The following is a 20,617-nucleotide window of genomic DNA, read 5'->3' on the forward strand; positions in this document are numbered from 1 at the left end:
CTTTTGGCTCTCAGGGCCCCCCCGTCCGTCTGCTGGCGCAAGAGCGTGGGACCGGTTTTTCCCTCCATTGTTCAGTGCGTTGCTTCTCTCCATTGGCGTTGGCATTGGCATTGGCTGGCCTTGCAGCTACTCTGCTCTCTTCCTCTCTCTACACTTACTACACCGTACCCGGGCAACTGTGTTGCTCCTGCAGGCTGTGGTGCACGGGATCCTCGCTCTCTCTCTCTCATTCTCTTTCTGACTCCATCACCCCTCCTCCCCCTTCTTGCTTCTCTCAAATCCCAATCTCACTCTTTTGGAGGGGTCACGCTAAATCAGGACGCTAAATCCAATGGCGAGTGCCCACCGCAACTTTAGCATGGAGTACCGGGGCTGTACCTCTCCCAACCCATTGGGGAATTTCCCTCGGCGCTGCTAACCCCGGCGTAGTCAGCCACGGCCGAAGTACCGGATACCCCAACAAGAACTCCCCGGGCTCGGAACATTGGCGTGCAACTTTGAGGTTGTCGTCGATTGCACTCGGGGTTAGGAGGTCACCACGCCACTTCGTACGGGTTTCCGTTCCACGACGGAATCTCATCGAAGCCCCTGCGGGTTGAATCTGACGTGCACTGATCTGTTTGAAGACACACGGCAACAAGCAGAAGCAGACCCATGCCTCGCTTACAGTGAGACATGAGCGAGCTTAGAATCCTCATCGGCGCATTCTGCACGCAAGGAGCGGCATCGTTGATATTAGATTTATCATAATTGCTAGCTGATTTGTAGCTTTAGCTACAGAGAATAGTTTCTCGTCTATCCCCCTTTAGTTTCAGATGAAATTTCTCTAACGATCAGCCGCTGCGCTGATCAAAGGCAACCCGTCTTGAGATAAGATGATCGATGTCCGAATATGGGACCATTTTGGGGGTGATCCGGACTCAACGTCCGGGAGGTCCGCGACATATCTAGACTATCCGGAGACGTTTATGGTAATCATCCGATTACCCAAACATTGTGCATTGAGGGCACTTTTAGAGACACTCCCGAGTGCGACACCGAGTGCGGTGCGCGAGTGTTCGGAGTACCTATCTGAAGGTTGTTATGTCAGCTTAGCATCGCTCATGCAACAACCTTCTATCCTCCGAAAGCTATAGGCGATACCTGGAGCTATTCGCCAAGGCGGCATTTGAGTGCGATGCTGTAATCGCGTCTATTATAGCCAATATGTCATGGGACCTGACTCGTTCCAGTGAACGAATCCCCGTCGTCTCGGCGAATAATTCGCAATCATGCTGGTTGTTGCTCTCGGGGCTGCACAGCCGTTGGCAGCATAGCCCTGAAGTACCCGGTACTTCGGAACAGGCGGGGGCATGGACAGTCAGGTCCGTCGACTAAGACCACTGGCCAAGTACCCAAGCGGTTCCCGGGGCCCGACACCAACCAAAAAAAGATGGCCAGAAAGTTCGGACCCCTGCATGATCCTCAGGGTCGATGGAGGGGTTCTCCCATCCTCAACTCCAATTGCTGGCCCATCAGCTTGGTCAGACTCGAGTCGGTCAGCTTAATCAGACCAACAAACTCAGCCCACTCACACACAATCGCCCAAGACTAGCGGTCCAGCAACAGCGCATTGGCGTAGCGACAAGGCAAACCCAGGCACCGGCGGCACCGCCAAAAACCGACTTCAACAAGTCTAGGAGAATTTTACCCCAACTATTGTTCCGAGCGAGGTTGATGGTCAAGTGTGCTACAACGACGGACGGGTACGGGATCCAATTCTTTGAGATTGTTCTTGCCATACGGCGCTGGTTTCGAACAAAATAAAAACAAAACAAAACAAAAAAACGGCATTCGCAACCGATCAGGTCAGATTAGGGTAGGTCTCATCGAACCCAAGAGAACAACGGCTTCTTCCCGGTGCAGGCGCCTCTGCAGGACGGTATTGGGGGCCCCCTCGCAGCTGCATCTCACAATTGGATTCCCTAGGATTCCCAGGCCTGCAAGTACTTGGGTAGTGCTACTCACTAACAACGAGCCAGACAGGATCGATCTGATTGGCTCACCTCTTTTGGCATTGCCTAATCCCTACTAGCCCCCGCGGCCAAATATCGATCAATTCAATTTGGGTGAATTTGGGGGGGAGCTTCTTAGGTTAGTTGTGCTCTGCAGTGTGTCGTTCCTGGCGGGCACTTGACTTTACAAGCTCCAAGTCTGTGCAATCTTGGAACCCCCCAAGTTTTGCTCCATCCCCGTCGTCGGTACCCATTGCAAGCCAAAGTCGACTCTCAGTCAACCCGAAAAAAGCTCGACCTCCCTCCCCAAACTGCTTCCCCATTTGAGGATTATCCATTCATTCCGTTTCCTCCCACTTCAACTTGGTCATTGTTGCTTCATATACCCTCTGTGCGAAGCTCAGAAAACACTCTGAGGTCCAACACATTTGTCCACCAAGAAGGTATGTATCTGATTTGCCTTGTTCTACCTTTTGCTGCCTCCCCGCCGCACTTACCCTGCGTTGCTGCGGTGTCTTTGGTGGGAAACTCCAGCTGGTGTAACTCGTTGTCTCTTCCGTAAAGGACTCGGGATGGATCGTGCTCGGACTTGAGAAAAGATGGTTTGGTCGCTGGCCAAACCCGATTCTCAAAGACCTGGTCGTGTTTCCCACATCTCCAGAATAACACTCCGTCCTGAAATTCTGACGAGAGCCATTTGATATCGTACTTCCTAATTCTGCGGGCCTCTCCTGGTTGTTATCGTGTGGCTTTGGAAAGCTTCATACTGTTCTTTTCAAGCAGATCCCAGGGTGTTTGTTGCAATTCATTCACTAACAGCGTTTGTGACTTGAACAGACCTCCAATTAGCCAGTCCTGGGAATTTCCATACGCAAGATGTCCACGGCTACCACGAACGGTGTCAATGGCACCTCCACGGCAGGTGGCCTCTCGGCCAACGACAACATCACCCGGTTCGCCGCTCCCAGCCGACCTCTGAGCCCCCTTCCGTCACACGCTCTCTTCAACGACAAGACAAGATGCTTTGTCTACGGTCTCCAGCCCCGTGCCGTCCAGGGTATGCTTGACTTCGACTTCATCTGCAAGCGAGCAACCCCCTCGGTGGCTGGTATCATCTACACCTTTGGTGGCCAGTTTGTTAGCAAGATGTACTGGGGAACCAGCGAGACGCTGCTGCCCGTATACCAGAAGGTTGACCAGGCTATGGCCAAGCACCCAGATGTTGACGTGGTCGTCAACTTCGCTTCCTCTCGTAGTGTCTACAGCTCTACCATGGAGTTGATGGAGAACCCCCAGATCAAGACTATCGCCATTATTGCCGAAGGTGTCCCCGAGCGAGTAAGTTATACTCCCTGTCTGCTACAAGACAACAGTATCAAATACTAACTATCTGTGAAATAGCGAGCTCGTGAGATTGCCCACGTTGCGCGCAAGAAGGGTGTCCAGATCATCGGTCCCGCTACCGTTGGTGGAATCAAGCCCGGCAGCTTCAAGATCGGTAACACTGGTGGTATGATGGACAACATCGTTGCCTCCAAGCTGTACCGCAAGGGCTCTGTTGGCTACGTCTCCAAGTCTGGTGGTATGTCCAACGAGCTGAACAACATTATCGCTCAGAACACAGACGGTGTCTACGAGGGTATTGCCATTGGTGGTGACCGCTACCCCGGTACCACTTTCATCGACCATATGCTGCGCTACCAGAACGACCCTGAGTGCAAGATCCTTGTTCTGCTCGGTGAAGTTGGTGGTGTTGAGGAGTACAAGGTGATTGACGCTGTCAAGCAGGGCGTCATCACCAAGCCTATTGTGGCCTGGGCCATTGGTACCTGCGCCAGCATGTTCAAGACCGAGGTCCAGTTTGGTCACGCTGGTTCTTTCGCCAACTCTCAGCTCGAGACAGCCGCCATGAAGAACAAGAGCATGAAGGAGGCTGGCATCTACGTGCCCGACACCTTCGAGGATCTCCCCCAGACTCTGAAGATTGTCTACGACAAGCTTGTCAACGAGAAGGTTATCGTCCCCCAGCCCGAGCCTGTCGTCCCAAAGATCCCCATTGACTACTCGTGGGCTCAGGAGCTCGGACTTATCCGTAAGCCTGCTGCCTTCATCTCCACCATCTCTGATGATCGTGGCCAAGAGCTTCTGTACGCTGGTATGCCCATCTCCGACGTGTTCAAAGAGGATATTGGCATCGGTGGTGTCATGTCTCTGCTGTGGTTCCGTCGCCGACTCCCCGACTTCGCTTCCAAGTTCTTGGAGATGGTTCTCATGCTCACTGCCGACCACGGTCCCGCCGTGTCTGGTGCCATGAACACCATCATCACTACCCGTGCTGGCAAGGACCTGATCAGCTCATTGGTTGCTGGTCTTCTTACCATCGGTTCCCGATTCGGTGGTGCTCTGGACGGAGCCGCCCAGGAGTTCGCCAAGGCTGCCGACTCTGGTCTCAGCCCCCGTGAGTTTGTCGACTCTATGCGCAAGCAGAACAAGCTCATTCCCGGTATTGGTCACCGTATCAAGTCGCGGAACAACCCTGATCTGCGTGTCGAGCTCGTCAAGGAGTACGTTCTTTCCAAGTTCCCCAGCCACAAGCTTCTCGACTACGCCCTGGCTGTCGAGACTGTGACGACCTCGAAGAAGGACAACCTTATCCTCAACGTGGACGGCTGCATTGCTGTCTGCTTCGTGGATCTGATGCGCAACTGCGGTGCCTTCACGCTGGAAGAGGCCGAGGACTACATGAACATGGGTGTCCTGAACGGTCTGTTCGTGCTGGGTCGCAGCATCGGATTGATTGCCCACTACCTCGACCAGAAGCGCCTGCGTACTGGTCTGTACCGTCATCCTTGGGATGATATCACCTACCTCTTGCCCACTCTGGGCACATCTGGGTCGGTAGGTGAGGGCAGAGTTGAGGTGTCTGTCAAATAAACGCGTCCATGGAATGTACAGTTATTTGACTTTTTATTGGCATGGGGTAAAGGGAGCCTTGCTTTAGACAGGATCGGGGAAACAAGCAAAGTCGTAGTAGTGTACGACCTCTCGGCAACAAGGTGGCGAGGGGTCTGTACGAGAAGAAACTAAAACATCCCAACGATGAGTGGCCTTAAGGGCCGCAGCTAATAGACCGTATGACTTTATATCGCGTATACATTTGCCAAAGTGCTTGTCATATTAGACGGTGCCGAAGCTGGCAACCCCTGTGTTGGACCGACTATCCGCTGTCTACGCCATGTTTTCAGATAGTGTAGTGAGGTAGCTTGGATCCATCCGTCAATATATTGTCAACATTAGGCAACTTCTCGATCGGCGTATTAAGATACTTGTACAAGTAGTAACTAACGTACACTTCGATCGCGAAATAATAGGTGGTATCTACTTTACCTAACTCCTAAGGTAGTATGGAATAGGGGCCTTGGGATCATGTACCTAGGTACCGACATCTAGAGAGCTTGAGTAGTTAACGTAATCGATAAGCCGGCAAAACTTCGGCCCTTCTAAAAAGATCCCAAGCTCGACGATGCTGTATCCGACTTACCTACCTACCCAGTGTGTACCGCGAGATGTGATTGATTGATACCGTTGTCTAGATTACCACCAGTGTCTGACAGCTACCAAGGTATGCACAGCCTTATTTGCAGTCCAATAATGGAATAACCCAGTATTGACAAACCCGCCCTGCGCAGAAATTCCCTTGGCTCATCCTGCTTGCGCCTTGCCTTGGATCTCGGTTTCCCTTCACGCAAGTACACGAATCCGGTCTACGACGGGCAAACGGGAAACAATTCGACCACCAATTGTTTGCGCTTCACTTAGCCCGGAAGGAAAAGAAGGAAAAGGAAAAGGGCAGCAACAATTGCCAAGAAGAAGAGAGAGAAAGAGAGCTCTTTGGTTCATCCACAGCACACACACTTACACAATGTCGGCATCCTACTTCCGCATAACCCTCCACCGGTCCGCCATCGGCCTGCCCGAGCGCACGCGCGGCGCCTTGGCCGCCCTCGGCCTGCGCAAGCGCTCCCAGACCGTCTTCCACCCCGTCGAGCCCCAGTTCGCCGGTATGATCATGAAGGTCAAGGAGCTCGTCCGCGTCCAGGAGGTCGACCGCCCCCTCTCGCCCCGCGAGCTGCGCGAGGAGCGGAGGCCGGAGCGCGGGTTCTGGCTGGAGAAGGCGGTGCCGCGGTGAGGAGCCTGCAGTAATCTAAGGAAATCCAAAAGGGGGTGAGGGATGGGACTGGCATCGCTTTGCGCTGTATCGCATTGCCCGGAGGGTCGGAGAGACGAGGAGGAGGAGGTCGCAGTGAAGCTTGCGTGAAAGGAAAGCATGCGTGGATCGGGCACTTGGAGGGGGCGGGGTCTTGGCCGTTAACACTTTGAAGTTTTGACGACGACCATGGACCATAGCCAAGTGATGAGAAGAATGGAGGGAAACAGATAAGCGCCCTAGGACATGCTTTCACACGGATGTGACTTGCTTCTTCCTGCTCCACACCCACGAAAGCTGTAACATTATGCATATATATGTGTACATCAGCTCTAGATCCTGTACCAATAAAGACAACAAACACTCCAACCAAGTGTCCAGCTCCTCTTATTTCACGCGTTGCTACGACGGGGTCTCAGGGCTTCTACTTTCACAGTAATCAACACAAATGAATCGTCTATCAATGTTTCGTTGCATTGTGTACTACTACCCTATGGTCACTATTCTTAGGACTATCGATCGAGTATGCCTGATCGGAATTATTGGGTGTAAGTAACATGCAAATACTGTTGCGTCTCTTGGGGAAACCTCTTCTTCCCTTTCCTTTTTCGCAACGCATGCTACTCTGTTACAAGGGTGCCATTGTGTTTGTCAAACCCAGCAAGGGATATTCTTGACCGGGAAGCACCTTGCGGAGTCGTTATTGACCTGTTCCGCGAGTGCAGTAACGGTACCGGCTCTCACTACATCGTACAAAACTCTGACAGTATGCGACTGTTGGAGGCGTGAGAGAATGCGTAACCCTCTTCTTACCACTGTCTCAGTCTTTGGCCCCGGTGTGCTAGTTCTTAGCTTTCTCGGCGTATTCGGCGTTGGGGCTTTCATATTCGCTGGTCCAATAATTGCCGGCGTGCTTGTCCATCCACTGACAGAACTTGCTGAGCTCTTCGCGCAGACGGTTCACAGACTGCTGATCCATGTTGGTCTGAGCGATAAGCTCCGGAAGGCTCGCTAAACATGATGTTAGCAAGTTGAAGCAACGCATATAACAGGGTCAGAATGAACTTACTGATTAGGCGCATCAGATGCTCTACACCATACGTGTCGCTAGGGGTCTTGCCTTGGATGTCAGGTCCACCAGCCGCCCACTTCTCGCGTATCTCAGCGTACTGCGCTCGCTCAAACCTGGCTGTGCATTAGCATGACTCCTAGTACGCGGAAGCCTTTCCAGAAAGACAACATACCGGTAGAGCAGGATTCGACCAAGGCACTTGTCAAAATACTCCTTCAACCCCGAGACAGTCTCCTCCAAGATGTCAATTGCGGCAGAACCTTCGGTACGGCGCGGCTTCTCGTAGGCAAGATAGTCTGCCATGATCTTGACGACAGGCTGACGGTGTGGAATGGGAACAAGTTGGTTGTTCTTTGTCACATTCTCCCAGTCATCCACGAGCAGCCCCTTAAGCATGTCCGGGATGAGAATCTTGATCGACGGCCGCGCATAGAAAGCTTCCTCCTGTTCAGACCAAATATATTTAGCAGGCAAACCATGTTTAGCACGGTAATTGTTAGAAATTTCCATCATAAAAGGGATCGGGCCAAAGGAGAGAAGAGAAGGCAAGTTCAGCACTTGCTCAAGGACACTACTTAGTGCCTGAGGGGTTTGGATGGTGGGGATTGATGGCCTTCATGGCCTCTTCAACGAATGCCTGTTGACCAAGTAAAGCATCAGGCACTAAAGGCCGAGGAACTGGTTTCTGACTGAATCCCGACTGAATTGCAGGAACTGCAGGAACTGGTTTCTGACTGGATTCCGACTGAATTGCCGAGCGCGTGGAGCGTCTTTGACTTGCTGAAGCCACCTTGGCGTTCACTGGGCCCTGTCTTGTGGGTTGGGGCTTTTTGAGATTGGCCTTAAGATTCTCATCGGCTTGGATCTCTCGGCGCTTGTCCAGGGATGCCAGCTACAGGGATATTGACACCAGGGCTCATATGCTGGTAGTATCTGACCATCTCACGGGTGGCAACACCGCGTTTCTTGGCGTCCGTGATCTTGGGGTGCTCTTTGTAATCTTTGGCGGGCGTCGCGAATGGAGGGTCATAACAAGTGCGTAGTAAACGAGGAGCTTCTGCTCTTGCGACGCTGACATATCTGTGACCAGCAGGTGGTAGTTTCAAAAGATGGTCGCTCTTCTGCGCCTCCCGGAAGTAGCGCTCCTCCTTGCCCGCGAATGTCTTTTCTTGCTCTTGAATGGTCTGGCGGGTCAAGCGAGTCCCTCTGGTAGCAACCGTCACGGGCTGTTTTTCTGCTACCCCAGATTCAAGGCTGGCTTTTGCTACTCCGCGTTTCTTAGCAGGGGGTAAAGTACCAGACTGTCTGCGCTTTGCTTTGGGCTGACATTGCGCGACAGTTGCTTCGGCAGTAGGTTCGACCTTGGGGACTGCAGTTGTTGAGCCAGGTTGACCAGCTGCAGCCATAGAAGTATTGTTAACGGCAGCAAAGATACCATCCTTTGCCGAGGCTTGACGAAACATTCCAGAAGCGGCATTGCCATTGTATGCGGCCACTGAGAAAGGAATGTCTTGCAGGGACTCTTCCATCGCTCTCTCCAGATCAAGTTGCTCTTGCTTGATTCGATTTCGCGTGCGTCCTGAACCTGAAATGCGGCGACTTGTTTCTGGTTGCGCTTGTGGTTCGGGCGGATATCCAAAGGACTCGGGTTTCTTACGGGTACGTACCGGGCGCTCGTTGTTGAACTCTGCAGCCATGATGATGGAAGGATGAAATGGTGGAACTGGGGATTGTGTTGCAGCCTTCCGATCGTTATAGGAACCTTGAGGCACCAAGGAGTAATGACGCGGTTGGGGAAAAATTGAAGCCGCACAGAGAATGATATCTCTGCCAGTAAAACACGCGACAGGGCCGAACGCGACGCGCTTTGATAGGGAGATTCGATTGTTCCCGACGCGTTCTCCCAGAACTCACATACAGTTGTTGCCCAGAGAAACCAAGTTGGAGGAGATAGAGGAGCAGGTTTTGAACAGAACCAGAGCTCGCCCCCCAAACCGTGTGTTGAAGCCCTAACAAGACTGCAAAATACAGGTGACTGGAAAGATGTTCAGAGGAGGTGAAGATCTTCCCAGGTGCATACGCTAGTAAAAACGCCTGGGAAGGTGAGAAGCTCAGTGTCGCGTAGGTGAATATGCAAAGCCTGCTCATCCTCCTCAGGTGTCAACTTGCCCACACAGTTAATGCAGAGGAGGCAGGCACCTTTGCTCCCACGTGGTATGCCAAAACAGTACAACTTTGAGGCTCAAGATACAGCTCGGTCCCCAAATGAATTAGTGGGTGGGCAAGGCAAATCTTCGCTGAACTTTTGTCGGCCCCTTACCAACCACAATTAACTGACAACGATCTCCAAGTTGAATTCCCAGGCTATCACGATCGTTGATTTGGTTTCTTCAAGGGCTACCCCGCAACAATCGACCTTCCTGCTGAGGGTGTCTCCTCCCGCGGGGTGTGCTCAGCACCAACAGGAGTTGCATGGTCAAATAGACTAAGCACTCTGGAGGAGCGAGGCTGGTTGCCAGCGGATGGGTGAGTCCGGATATCGGACGTCGCGCCTTATGGCCAACGTTCTGAAGCCTCTTGTAGGAGTACGGCGCTGATGGTGAACCAATGCAGTGCATACCCAAGTACTTCTCATCAGGGGTTAAGTGTCCAACCCTGCTCCTGAATCCGAGTTGGATAGGAGAAACCAAGGTAACAGCGATTGTCAGATTGCGGAGGCAATATGTCACCCCGCGAGATTCTGCCTTCAATGGTCCAAGTACATGGACTCTGGCCCACTGGCAGTTCCTTTGGTCCCCACAGCACCACTGCACACGCAATCATCTCATGTCATGGGTGATGGCCACGAAGGCTTTGTCGGGGATGACGGGAAAGAAAGGGGAAAAGGAAAAGGAAAAGGAAAAGGAAAAGGAAACGGATGGACTCACACTCTCAAGCTCATAATCACGGCCGCGTCGCGGACCCCTTCCAGCGAAAGAGTTGGTGGCGGCTCGCTCTTCACTGCCGCGCGCCGAACTCATCTCGCTCTCGCCGGGGCCAGCAGCCTTACCGATCGCCTTCTTCGCGCTCTTGCTGCCGCCGGCGTTCCTGAGGCGGGCGGCGGCCTGCAGCTGGGCGGCGAGGGTCTTGTTATCGTCGGTGAACTTCCGAATGCGGTCCTGAGCCACCCAGTCGTTCCCACGAGGCCTTCCAGCCCTTGTAGTGAACGCGGTACTGAGCATCATCGGCCTTGATGCTCTGCGGGTTGGTGTTGGCGTGGTCCGAGGCGCTGCGAAGATCGGTGATCTTGGCCTCATACATCAGGTCGCCATGAAAGCAGAGAACCTTCTCATCCTTGGAAAAAGGAGGCAGAGGGGCCTGTTTTGAAGGGGCCATCTTGAGAATAGGTGTGCTATGTAGTCGTTGTCAATGATATGAGGATATCGAAGCAATTAGAGTGTCGCCGAGAGAGGATGTTTACCAGGTGAGAAGGTTGTTGTAAGATGCAAAGAGTCCAGTGCGGCAATGTGCGGTGATTGAGTGAGTTTCGGCGATGCGATAGTTGGCACCGGATGGACTCTCTCTTCTGACTGGACGGACGTGACTTCCTCCCCAACACAGAGGCGAGACAATTACTAGCAGATAGTTGAACGGCGTCTTATCAACCCTCGTATCTTTAACTCTTGCCAAGTTCGATGCCTCAGAGCCAGGTAGATCTTCCCTCAATTCATTTATTAGATGTTCTTGGAGTATTTAGTTCTCGACCGACTCCTTCAATGTGCCATGGCACTTATGAGTAGCGCCTGTTAAGTGGTTGCAGGTACGGTGGGCTCGGACGCGCGACGCGTTCTGCGACCTTTTTTACTACGCCAACGCCCCTGCCTCGCGCCATCACACGCCCCTACCCTGTCTGTCTGCTTCTTTGACGGGTTCAACCTGCCTTGCTTCAACACCAGCAACGTTGAACTTGCAGAACCCCGTTCTTTATTCTACCTTTTACAATTCTTAAAAAAGGGCAATGGCACCGACCGAAGCAACTATACTGCAGAACTACCTGCTCCTGCCATCGAGTCTCCCCACCATTCTCTCGCTGCAAGAGTTCACCTCATACTTCCCCAAGTCGCAGCGCTCCTCCCGCAGATCCGCGCCCTCTACCGCGATCTCCAGCGCCAGCGCAATGCCGTCGTAGAAGCCGTATCCTCCAACATCGACTCCGAATTCAAGCAGGGGCGGGCTCTGCGCCGCGCTGTAGCTAAAGCCCGGCGCGAAGCCGAGCGAGGCGAGGGGCAAGATGACGAAATTGAGATCGAGAGAAATGTATGATGATGGCCCCCTTGACCACGCGCGACATTATAGCCGCGGCCTGTCGCTTCTTGGTCATTCGCTAACGTGACATGGCTTGTCGCAGCTGTTCGGGCCAACCTCGAGTACAGTACGGCCGAAGAATCACACGCTCATGACCATCCTCCCCGAACTAGATGCTGCAGCGGTCGATATGGAACAGGAGGTCCAAAAGCTGGAAGAGGAGGAAGCCGCAATGCTGCACTCGGTTAAACAAACAATCGGCAACATGAGCGATCTTCGGTACGGTCGTTTCGCCAACTCGAAACTTCAAGGTGAAGTCTTAGACGGTCTAAACGGCATTCAAGAGATCTGTAAATCAAAGACGTGAAGCTGAATATCATGGCTTCTAACCTTGACGCATTACGAGTATTGTACAACGACTATGGCTATACATACTGTTGGCACATCAGAGCGTACACTCCCCGGGCCATCGGGTCCAACAGATCCCCAAGTTGATCGGACAACAGTATCCCACTCCAGGGGTGAGTTTGTTACTATCCGGAACACTCTTCTACACTACACACTCCTATGCCTTATTTGGCATTTATCGGGGCACAGCCTGGCCAGTAGCGGCAGGGCGGGGGGCACCACCCTGTTGTCCTGCCATACGGTTGGACCTAATAAACGTGTAAGCGCATGATTCGGCAGCATTGATCGCAGACTTGTACTCACATCATCGATCGGCTCACGAAGGAGAGCACGAGCATCAGCAGCCAGCTGGGGACGACGTTGAAGAACCACAGGACGTAGCCGACGGGAAGCGACAGGTGGTTCTGAGCCCACCAGCCGTTGAAGGGGTGGAAAGTGCCCTCGTGCAATTGGAAGGTCTTCTTGTATCCTTCGGCGTGGCGCGCAACGATGTCGTCGCTTGTAGTGGTAGTCAGGTTGAATCGCTTTACCCAGATGTCAATCGGCGCAGGCTCCGGTAGCATCTCGAAGACCCAGACAGTGCCGGTCGGCACAGACCAGGAGTTGCAGAGAACGGGCTCATGCTCGCAGTTGAGGTATCCCGTGTGAGGGGCATCAGGCAGGAGGGCGAACTTGCCAGCCGTCTCGTTGAAGGCTTGCTCAATCTTTCCGCAATGGCCTGAATTCGCACGAGTCAGCTTTCTACTTCGATTAACACGTGGGTCTGAAGCTGGGAGCCATACCGAAGCAAGTCTTGTTTCCACCAGTGACAAAAACCCAGTACTCCTCGGGGGTAGTGCTGCCAGGCTTTACGTCGGCATAGAGAGTCTCCTCCATTTGTTCAGGGTCAGGACGTCCATCTTCATGGAGCCAACCTTGGCCTCGGCAGCATGGACGGGATCGGTCTTGCTGTGGCTTGGGATATACGACTTGAACTTTCCGAGGTATTGCTGGAATTGCGCCTGGTACTCGGGCACTTCGGCGCTTGCCAGGGCCGGCAAAGCCAGCAGGGCAGCTGAGGTCACGGAGAAACGCATCTTGACTGTAGGGTATTCCGTAGTGATGAGAAGAACTAGATCTGACCAAAAAAGAAGCTCTGATGGGTTTGGGGGGAGGGAGCTTTGACGCGAGCAAAAGCCGGGGTTTCGGGGTTTTAGGCAAGCAGCCAAATATGATGTAAGCGAAGTGGAGAAGAGCAACACTTGCAGATGATACCAATCGAATGGATCAATCCAGATAGTTTCCTAGAAGAAGCTGGGAATGCTATCGTACAAGTATGTAAAACTTGAGAGAACTTGTAAGATGCGACAGAATTGATGAGAATGGGAATTGTGAAGAAATAGCAAAGCGACGGCCCTGGGCTTTTTCTTCTTGCTACGACGGGGGGGCCAACTGCCAACTTCTCACCCATTACCTAAATGAGGGTCCATCAGAGCACTTGCCAGCTAAGCTCTTCCCCAACAGCAGTTACAAGCGGGGATTGAGTCCCTGAGATCTGGTTGGCCGGGCGAGTGAGCATCTATCCTTGTAACAACTAACCTTACCTAAGCTAAGTAAGTGGCTTGCTTCCAGGTCACTAGCCACAACCTCTCAAACGCGTTCCAGCCAAACGCGACAGCAACCTTCGAGAGCTTTGTGTGTATTTATATTGCTTGCAATACCCGACGTACCTTTATTCAATTGGACACATGTAAGGTCCTCATGGTGAGACTCTCTCGATTCTACCTCTTGGAAATACAGCTAATACTTTGCAGGCACCCGAGACCGCCAATCAAAAGCGCAAGCGCGGCAGAGGTGCAAACGCGTCACGAGATAATGAAACCGCGTCACACACCCCGTCGGGGCCGGCAGAACAAGAAGCAACAGCTCTACCAAACGGATACTCGGAGGCGGTAGAGCCAGAGGAGGATGCGCGACCGAGAAAACGTGGCCGACCGGCAAAGACAGCGCAACCAGAACCCGAGCCCGAAGTCCCCCTTGCACCTGAGCCAGTAGCAGCCGGCGCTGCTCCGACTGGTAAGAGGAAACGGGGAAGGCCCTCGCTTGCGGGTGGAAACAAAGGCCCCGAAAACCCTGAAATCGCACCACTGCGAACCAATGGAGACCTGGGCGCAAAAAAGGGAGGGCGAAAGGGGCCATCTCAGCAACCGCCTGCGCCAGATAGTACCCCGATCGAGCCAGAGGTCGAGGCAGAGGAATCGCAACCAAAACGAAGGGGACGACCACCAAGAGCAGCGAAGATACCAGATGAGCCAGAGGGCGAGGCAGAGGAGGCCGATGACGAGAACGAAGGCAACTCGAGCCTTCTGAGACGCGGTGCTCGCGAACGCCGGAAAGTAGGGGTTGAGTACAAAGGCTCGCCAGGTGGCAAGCCAAGGCAAGATGCGACCGAAGATGCTACAAATCAAGAGCCCGAGGCTGAAAAAGCTGGATCTTCCCGCTTACCGCGAGGAGGGAGCAAACGGCCTTCTCCTAGAGCTGGCGAAAAAAAGGCCCAAAATCCGGTTGAAGAACAAAACGTCGCTTCCGATAGGTCGTCGCAACGCAGGAGAGTGGATGCCAAAGGTCGGCCTGTATTAGAGGACATCCCTGATGGCTCGCCAGATCATGCTTCCACGCCCAGACCAAAACCTAGAAAACGCAGTCGACCTTTCTTGGAGAAGGAACCTGAAGTGCAAGCAGCAGAGGTGCCTCAAATAAGGCAGAAGAAGCGCGGGAGGCCATCGCTTTCTAGTAAAGAAGCAGATGCTAATGCTAAACCACGGCGGCAACGGAAAGCAAAAGAGCAAGATCAAGTTCAGGAGGAAGATGCTGAGGCCGAAGACGAACATAATTCACCAGATGCCGTGGCGGCACAACCAGATCGACGATCTGGAAAGGGCCAGGGAGACGTGACGGCTCCAAAGAAACGGAAATCGAAACATGCATCGGCAGCCCAGGCTGAGGATCGGTCACAATCCCCAGACCCCGTGGAAGCCCCTTTTCGCCAACTAACCACGCGAACCCGGCGCGTGCCTCGCGACATCATCGACAAGAAATGGACGCCTCTGGATGCAACGTCCATTTCCAGCATAAACGACCTGCTAAGCTCGGCGTCCCGCCCCGTGCTCCTCCGCCTCAACAACCAGCAGCGCCACGCTCAGGCCACGGCGGCGCTCAACATTGTGCGCCAGAAGCTGCGGACCAAGCTATCGCGCGGCCTGCCCTTCCCGCCGCCGTCGACGAGCGGCAAGCGCGAGGACGAGCTGCAGTTCGAGCGCACCGTCGACGGCATCCAGTCGCTCGAGGCCCAGCTGGACCCCCTGCTCCACGGCGTGGCGCTCCTCAAGCAGGAGAAGGAGAAGGCCGAGCGCGAGCTCGACCACGACTACCGCACCCTCAACGCCCTGAGCGCCAACGCGCGCTCCGAGAACCGCGAGCGTCGCGACCGGCTCCGCAAGATGCACGTGCTGGTGCCGGAGCCGCCGCGGCACGAGAAGGAGAAGGACGCCAAGGCGGCAGCGCTCGGCGACCTGGTGCCCCGCGGGCCCGTCGAGGAATCTGGGGGTAAAGTGTTTGTCGGACTGGAGAGCAACGACGAGCTGAGGGGCCTGGCGCACCAGATCGGGAATCATATGGAGAGCATGCGCAGTAACTTGCAGCAAGTCGAAGGGGTCGCCCCGGCCATTGCGGATAGCAGGGCGGCGTTGAAGATGGTGCTGATGCCGAACTTGGATCCGGCCGCGTATGAGAAAGTTCTACTTGGATAAGAAGAGAGGAACTTGTCAGTTTAGGTTCGTGCGGGATTGGACTGGCTGATTAATGCAAAATCCAACAGCAAGGAGCAAGCCAGTATGGTAGGAATGGGTTTGATTACAGTGTAGGATTACCGTTGGCCGTTGGCAATGGCACCCCTTGTACCATTAGAAGAGCATAACGAATTTATGAGTATCCCGCTACGGGGTGTGGCAGAATGACCAAATAGTAGAAGCAGATTTCGGTGGTATGACGAGGTTGTAGGCTGGGGCCAATATTACGTGCGATGCGTCGAAAAGGCAAATGCTCTACTCCCAACGGATACCTTCTGCTCCATGGGCCTTAAATATGTGAGCTATATGCGGCAACTGGGCAATATCCATTGCTGATTGCTGTGTAGATAGACCCATGTCACGCGCTTTAGGGACCAGTAGGCACGTATTCGTACCTACTCGCTCGCCTACCCCTTTTTATAGCATCAGACACCTTCGGTACTCACATCCAAGTATTCAGAGATGACCCATGATCAATAAAACCTTGCACATACAGAAACAACTTGATACGTGACTCTTAAGAGCATAGCCCACATAACATGACATATGAGCACGATCCGCCTCGATCTGGATCCTCGGGTAGGAATGGAGTATACCCGAAACGGCGAACCCTCGCCTCGGTCTTTTCATACCAAACAAACACACAGAACCGTTTAGTTTTATTTTAACCTTAAGTTGTTTGTGCTAGTGTTTGTTTGTGTTTGTCCACGGTTCGTTCCTTCGCGCCGAATCATGTCTCAGACAAAAAGCAGTTTGTGGCAAAACGAGACGTTACGCAGAAACGTGACTCGGGACGGGCCGCAATACATAGTGGTAAGATTTCGTCATACACACGCGACGGAACCGACACACGACACCAAGGAACGAACTATGCGCTTGACATCATTCGTCCTTCCCAAGTAGTATACTAGTTTAATAGCTATACCTATACTTAGGCGGCAGAACGAAGCCAAGGGTATTAATCATAACAATGTAGCGTCACATAGTATACATCACTGAGCCAAGAACGAAAAGTATGGTTTTTATCGCACCCAAATCTCCATTGAAAAGTCTCCCTACATACAAGAATCGAAAGATTGCCGAGGCCCTCCTCTGCGCAAGCACGAGATGAAAAAGCCCCCAAAGTGTCCACTGCTATAAATCGTCGGTGCCACCCACTAGTACTGCTGATCCTCCTTTCCCTTATGCCTGGCCCAGAAGATTGATCGCTATACCCAAAGAAAAAATAAAAAGTCTATGAGGATATTTTGGTTCGTGAACTCGTCGTATGTTTTTTGAGTGAATATACAACGCTATTGACCGCTTAAAAAAATCAAAGAAACCCCTCTTAAGAGAAAGAGAAGATTTGCTTCTTAGTACTTGAGGTAGGCGCCAGTGGGGCGGGCGGCGCCACCAGTAGGCTTGGGGACGGTGCCGTTAGGGGCGGCGCCAGTGGGGTAGGGGACAACGGTGGCAGTCTGAGAAAGGGTCACGTTCTCATCCTCAGCCTCGCAATTGTCCTCCTCGCCCTCGCCGCCGGTAGCGGGCTTGTCAGAGCCAGTAGCAGGCTTGTCGGAGCCGGGGGCAGGCTTGTCAGAGCCAGTGGAAGGCTGCTGGGAGCCTGGGGCAGCGGGCTGGCTGGAGCCAGTGTTGCCGGAGGTAGCACCAGTGGCGGCAGCGGCAGGGGCGGTCATGTAGACGGTGGAGGCGGGAGCAGTGACGGTCACAGTAACAGCGGCAGGGCAGTTGGCGGCAGCAGCGCTGGGAACGGCAGGGCAGTTGCACTGGCCCTCGGAACCAGGGACACCGTTGTTGGAGGTGCCGGGAGTCTGGTTGCCGGGGGTCTGGTTGTCAACGGTAGGGAGAGGGCCCTTGCCGTTCTGAGTAGCAGTGGAGGACTTGGCAACGGTGACGGTGCGAGTGCCAGTGGTGGTGGAGGTCATGGTGGTGGTTCCCTCAGGGCCAGCAGGGCCGGAAGGCTTGGGGGCGACGGGGTAGGCGCCACCGTTGTTCTGCTTGCCAGGCTGCTCGTTCTGGCCAACGGGGGAGTTGCCCTGGGTCTCCTGGGGAGCACCGGGGGCACCAGGGGCACCGGGGGCGGACATGGTAACAGTGACCTTGGCGGTGTAGGTCGACTTGATGGTCTTAGTGATGACCGACTGGGCGCTGGAAGGACCAACGGTCATGGTGAGAACAGCGTCAGTGGTGCCGACGGACTCAGACACAGACTCGCCGGGCTTGGGGTTGTTGCCAGTGGGAGCAGGGCCGTTGGCGGTAGGGACGGGACGGGGGCACGAGTGGTGCCGACGATGTAACCGCTGCTGTGGGCTTGGATGACCGACTTGGAGACGGACTCGGCAGCAGTGACGGGGCAGACAGTGGTGTACAGGTCGACAACGCTGGTCTGGACCTTGGTAACCAAGTCAGAAGGGGCCATGGTGCTCATGGCCGCAGTGTTGTTGGCGTTGGCGGGGCAGTTGGTCACAGTAGGAGCGCAAGAGATGACGGTGTGGTAGTTCGTCACAGCCACAGTCAGGGTGGTCTGGGCAGCCTCGGCAGCGACAGACGAGGTGACGGTGCTATTGTCACGGCGGTAGAACCGAGGGGGAGAGTGGAAGTGACGGGGGTGGTTGTAAGCGGCGGAGGAGACGCCGGTGAGGAAGCCAAGAGCGACGGTAGTGGACTTCATGTTTGCGGTTTTGGTTATATACTTTGACTTTGAAGAGGTCTAAACACAGTGTTTTTTCGGTAATCTGATCTCGAAAAGAGAGTGGTATCGTTGGCGATGAATGAATGAATGAGCGAAAGTCGATTCCGCGATGACACAGTTACCGTGAGGAAAGCAGGGAAACGTGTGTGTTGTTGGAATAGAATAGAATCTGTCGAACTAAGCGCAGAAGACGATACGGTTGCCTGAAAAGAGGGACTGGAGATAGACTCGGAAAAAAGAGAGTAAAGACACCTGATGTGAGGAGGAGAAGAGGATCACGAACAGAGTGGTGCGGATGGCCGCCCTTTTTACTTGGTGTTGAGCGCCCTCGTCTGCTCGTCCTCAGCGGCACCCAAGGCCCTCTCGGCTATACACAACGCTACCCAATACCCATGCCCACTACCGCTAGCACCATCACACACCACACAGACAAAGAGAGGCACACCAGGCATACGATAGGTCCTTGGCATTGAGAAACACCGCCTCCCCACTTGGAGCGGAACGGGCTTGGCCCATTAAGGACCTGGCATTGACTCCACCGTCAGGGCCATACCAGAAGCCATACGAAAAACAGCAGCCAGGACGGACATGGACCAGGGTGCCAGCATTCTAGGCCGGATGCCTAACAAGGATAATCGGGCGAAGGCCGTGGGCGTGAGGGGGGGTTTCTCTGGGCTGCTAGGCAGAACGAAAACCCCCGTCCGCCATCAAAGCCCCTGAGCGCACCTGAACCCTGTCCAAGACTCCAAACCAATGCAGGTACAGCCAGATCGTGAGACACCTGAAAACTCGACGGGCCAATGGGAGCAGGGCACCCACCTAAGCGAGTCGCGACGGAATGGGCGTGCGTGCGCGCAAAAATACATGGCCAAACTGTCAGCATCAGCCATTATTGGCTTTGCTTAAAATACCGTTCCGTTATTACGTCTGAACGTTAAAGATACCAAAACAGCGTCTCGATCAGGACGATATCACGCCAGCAATCTGGGCGTTCATTGGTCTGGCAGGCACGACTCGGCTGCTGTCGAACTCAAAGAGGGTATCAATTAAACTTGGAAGTAAATAGAAGATCAGACCCATCAGGTTCGATCGATCGCTTGTCATTAGCCGCTGTGGTCTAGGTATAGATCCTCTTGTGATGCCGACCGACCGACCTGTTTTGTCGACGGTCAACTGGGAAGAAGCGGGTCATTTGTTCTAGTGTGAAGATCGATAGAACGCGCAAATGACTTGGCTGTTCGCCTGATACTTTCCGTCTGGAGGTGGTCGAGCCCTCGGTCTGCTCGGGTGTGTGTTCATTTGCTATCTTGTGTTGTCCTCTTACTGGCTCTTAGGCCTGGCCGTCATCATAACAGGTCTGCCTGGCTACCCCAAGTCATTGGACGGCTTAATATATTATTATCGCGAGTAGGCAGATGCTGTACCAGTACAGCCGCCCGAGTAATGGACTAGCCTGTACCACTCGATTACCCAATCATCGTCCCCGCTTCATGGATTTGCCCATTTGTCCAACATGACCTCGTTGTACAAGTACCGACTTTTTTCGTGCCATCCTGCCTTGGGTAACCTACCCCTACCGAGCACGCCAGTCAAATACTCGAGGAGGGATCGTGGCAAAATGGAACGCCGGGAAATTGTGAAACCAAGAAAAGAACTGCGCGCGCCTGCTGCTACGCTCGCTCGTATTAGTCACCTGCGAAAAAGCAGGCTGTCGTCATTTTAATCCTGGGCCGTGACACAAACATGCAGATTCCACGCCTATGTATGTTGAATTCCGCAAGCATGTCGCCGCCGCCCTCTCTGCAATCACAGACACGGGGTCCTTGACCGCCGCGGCTCGTCTTCTGGCTCGTCACCCGTGAAGCGAACGTTCTCAAATGGGACGAAACCTCGCTTCATCTCATGTCTTGTTAGATTGGGTTTTCAGGTGGACATCTTTCGCAGGGTGCATGGAGACGTCAACCATGGAATGGGCGGACACGGATATGTATCGAATGAAGGGATAGCTTGGACGGCGGTCGCGATTCGATTCTTGGGAAGCCTGGGTTGGGTGTTTATGGAAGTGTCCACACAGCCATGGGGACGGAGCAGTGAGAATCTCCCACGTTTTTAACGTGCTACAAGAATAGATCACGT

At 53.7% G+C, this 20,617-nt stretch overlaps 7 protein-coding genes across 7 annotated transcripts; 4 read left to right on the forward strand and 3 right to left on the reverse strand.

Annotated features, from left to right (window-relative positions):
- Positions 1 to 2,870: 2,870 nt before the first annotated feature.
- Positions 2,871 to 4,928, forward strand: PG994_001513 (ATP-citrate synthase subunit 1; the record flags this gene model as incomplete). Its single annotated transcript, XM_066852922.1, has 2 exons — positions 2,871 to 3,332; positions 3,396 to 4,928. The coding sequence occupies 2 exons, from the start codon at positions 2,871 to 2,873 to the stop codon at positions 4,926 to 4,928; spliced, it is 1,995 nt and encodes a 664-aa protein (XP_066721063.1).
- Positions 4,929 to 5,916: 988 nt separating this feature from the next.
- Positions 5,917 to 6,183, forward strand: PG994_001514 (mitochondrial 54S ribosomal protein uL30m; the record flags this gene model as incomplete). The annotated part of the gene is made up of 1 exon (XM_066852923.1): positions 5,917 to 6,183. One exon carries the CDS (start codon positions 5,917 to 5,919, stop codon positions 6,181 to 6,183), a length of 267 nt encoding a protein of 88 aa, XP_066721064.1.
- An 859-nt stretch (positions 6,184 to 7,042) lies between these two features.
- PG994_001515 (histone acetylase complex subunit) lies at positions 7,043 to 10,648 on the reverse strand (the record flags this gene model as incomplete). The annotated part of the gene is made up of 5 exons (XM_066852924.1): positions 7,043 to 7,212; positions 7,271 to 7,386; positions 7,446 to 7,717; positions 10,201 to 10,416; positions 10,481 to 10,648. 5 exons carry the CDS (start codon positions 10,646 to 10,648, stop codon positions 7,043 to 7,045), a joined length of 942 nt encoding a protein of 313 aa, XP_066721065.1.
- A 622-nt stretch (positions 10,649 to 11,270) lies between these two features.
- PG994_001516 (Cnl2/NKP2 family protein) lies at positions 11,271 to 11,924 on the forward strand (the record flags this gene model as incomplete). Its single annotated transcript, XM_066852925.1, has 3 exons — positions 11,271 to 11,322; positions 11,379 to 11,569; positions 11,661 to 11,924. The coding sequence occupies 3 exons, from the start codon at positions 11,271 to 11,273 to the stop codon at positions 11,922 to 11,924; spliced, it is 507 nt and encodes a 168-aa protein (XP_066721066.1).
- A 216-nt stretch (positions 11,925 to 12,140) lies between these two features.
- Positions 12,141 to 13,041, reverse strand: PG994_001517 (peptidyl-trna hydrolase protein; the record flags this gene model as incomplete). Its single annotated transcript, XM_066852926.1, has 4 exons — positions 12,141 to 12,213; positions 12,269 to 12,683; positions 12,748 to 12,811; positions 12,880 to 13,041. The coding sequence occupies 4 exons, from the start codon at positions 13,039 to 13,041 to the stop codon at positions 12,141 to 12,143; spliced, it is 714 nt and encodes a 237-aa protein (XP_066721067.1).
- Positions 13,042 to 13,705: 664 nt separating this feature from the next.
- On the forward strand, positions 13,706 to 15,753 carry PG994_001518 (uncharacterized protein; the record flags this gene model as incomplete). The annotated part of the gene is made up of 2 exons (XM_066852927.1): positions 13,706 to 13,708; positions 13,759 to 15,753. 2 exons carry the CDS (start codon positions 13,706 to 13,708, stop codon positions 15,751 to 15,753), a joined length of 1,998 nt encoding a protein of 665 aa, XP_066721068.1.
- Positions 15,754 to 17,144: 1,391 nt separating this feature from the next.
- On the reverse strand, positions 17,145 to 18,460 carry PG994_001519 (uncharacterized protein; the record flags this gene model as incomplete). The annotated part of the gene is made up of 2 exons (XM_066852928.1): positions 17,145 to 18,008; positions 18,059 to 18,460. The coding sequence occupies 2 exons, from the start codon at positions 18,458 to 18,460 to the stop codon at positions 17,145 to 17,147; spliced, it is 1,266 nt and encodes a 421-aa protein (XP_066721069.1).
- Between the last annotated feature and the right edge of the window lie 2,157 nt (positions 18,461 to 20,617).

Source organism: Apiospora phragmitis, assembly GCF_038363925.1.
Source record: "Apiospora phragmitis strain CBS 135458 chromosome Unknown utg000002l:1.0-5516284.0:1.0-5523493.0, whole genome shotgun sequence".
Classification (NCBI taxonomy): domain Eukaryota; kingdom Fungi; phylum Ascomycota; class Sordariomycetes; order Amphisphaeriales; family Apiosporaceae; genus Apiospora; species Apiospora phragmitis.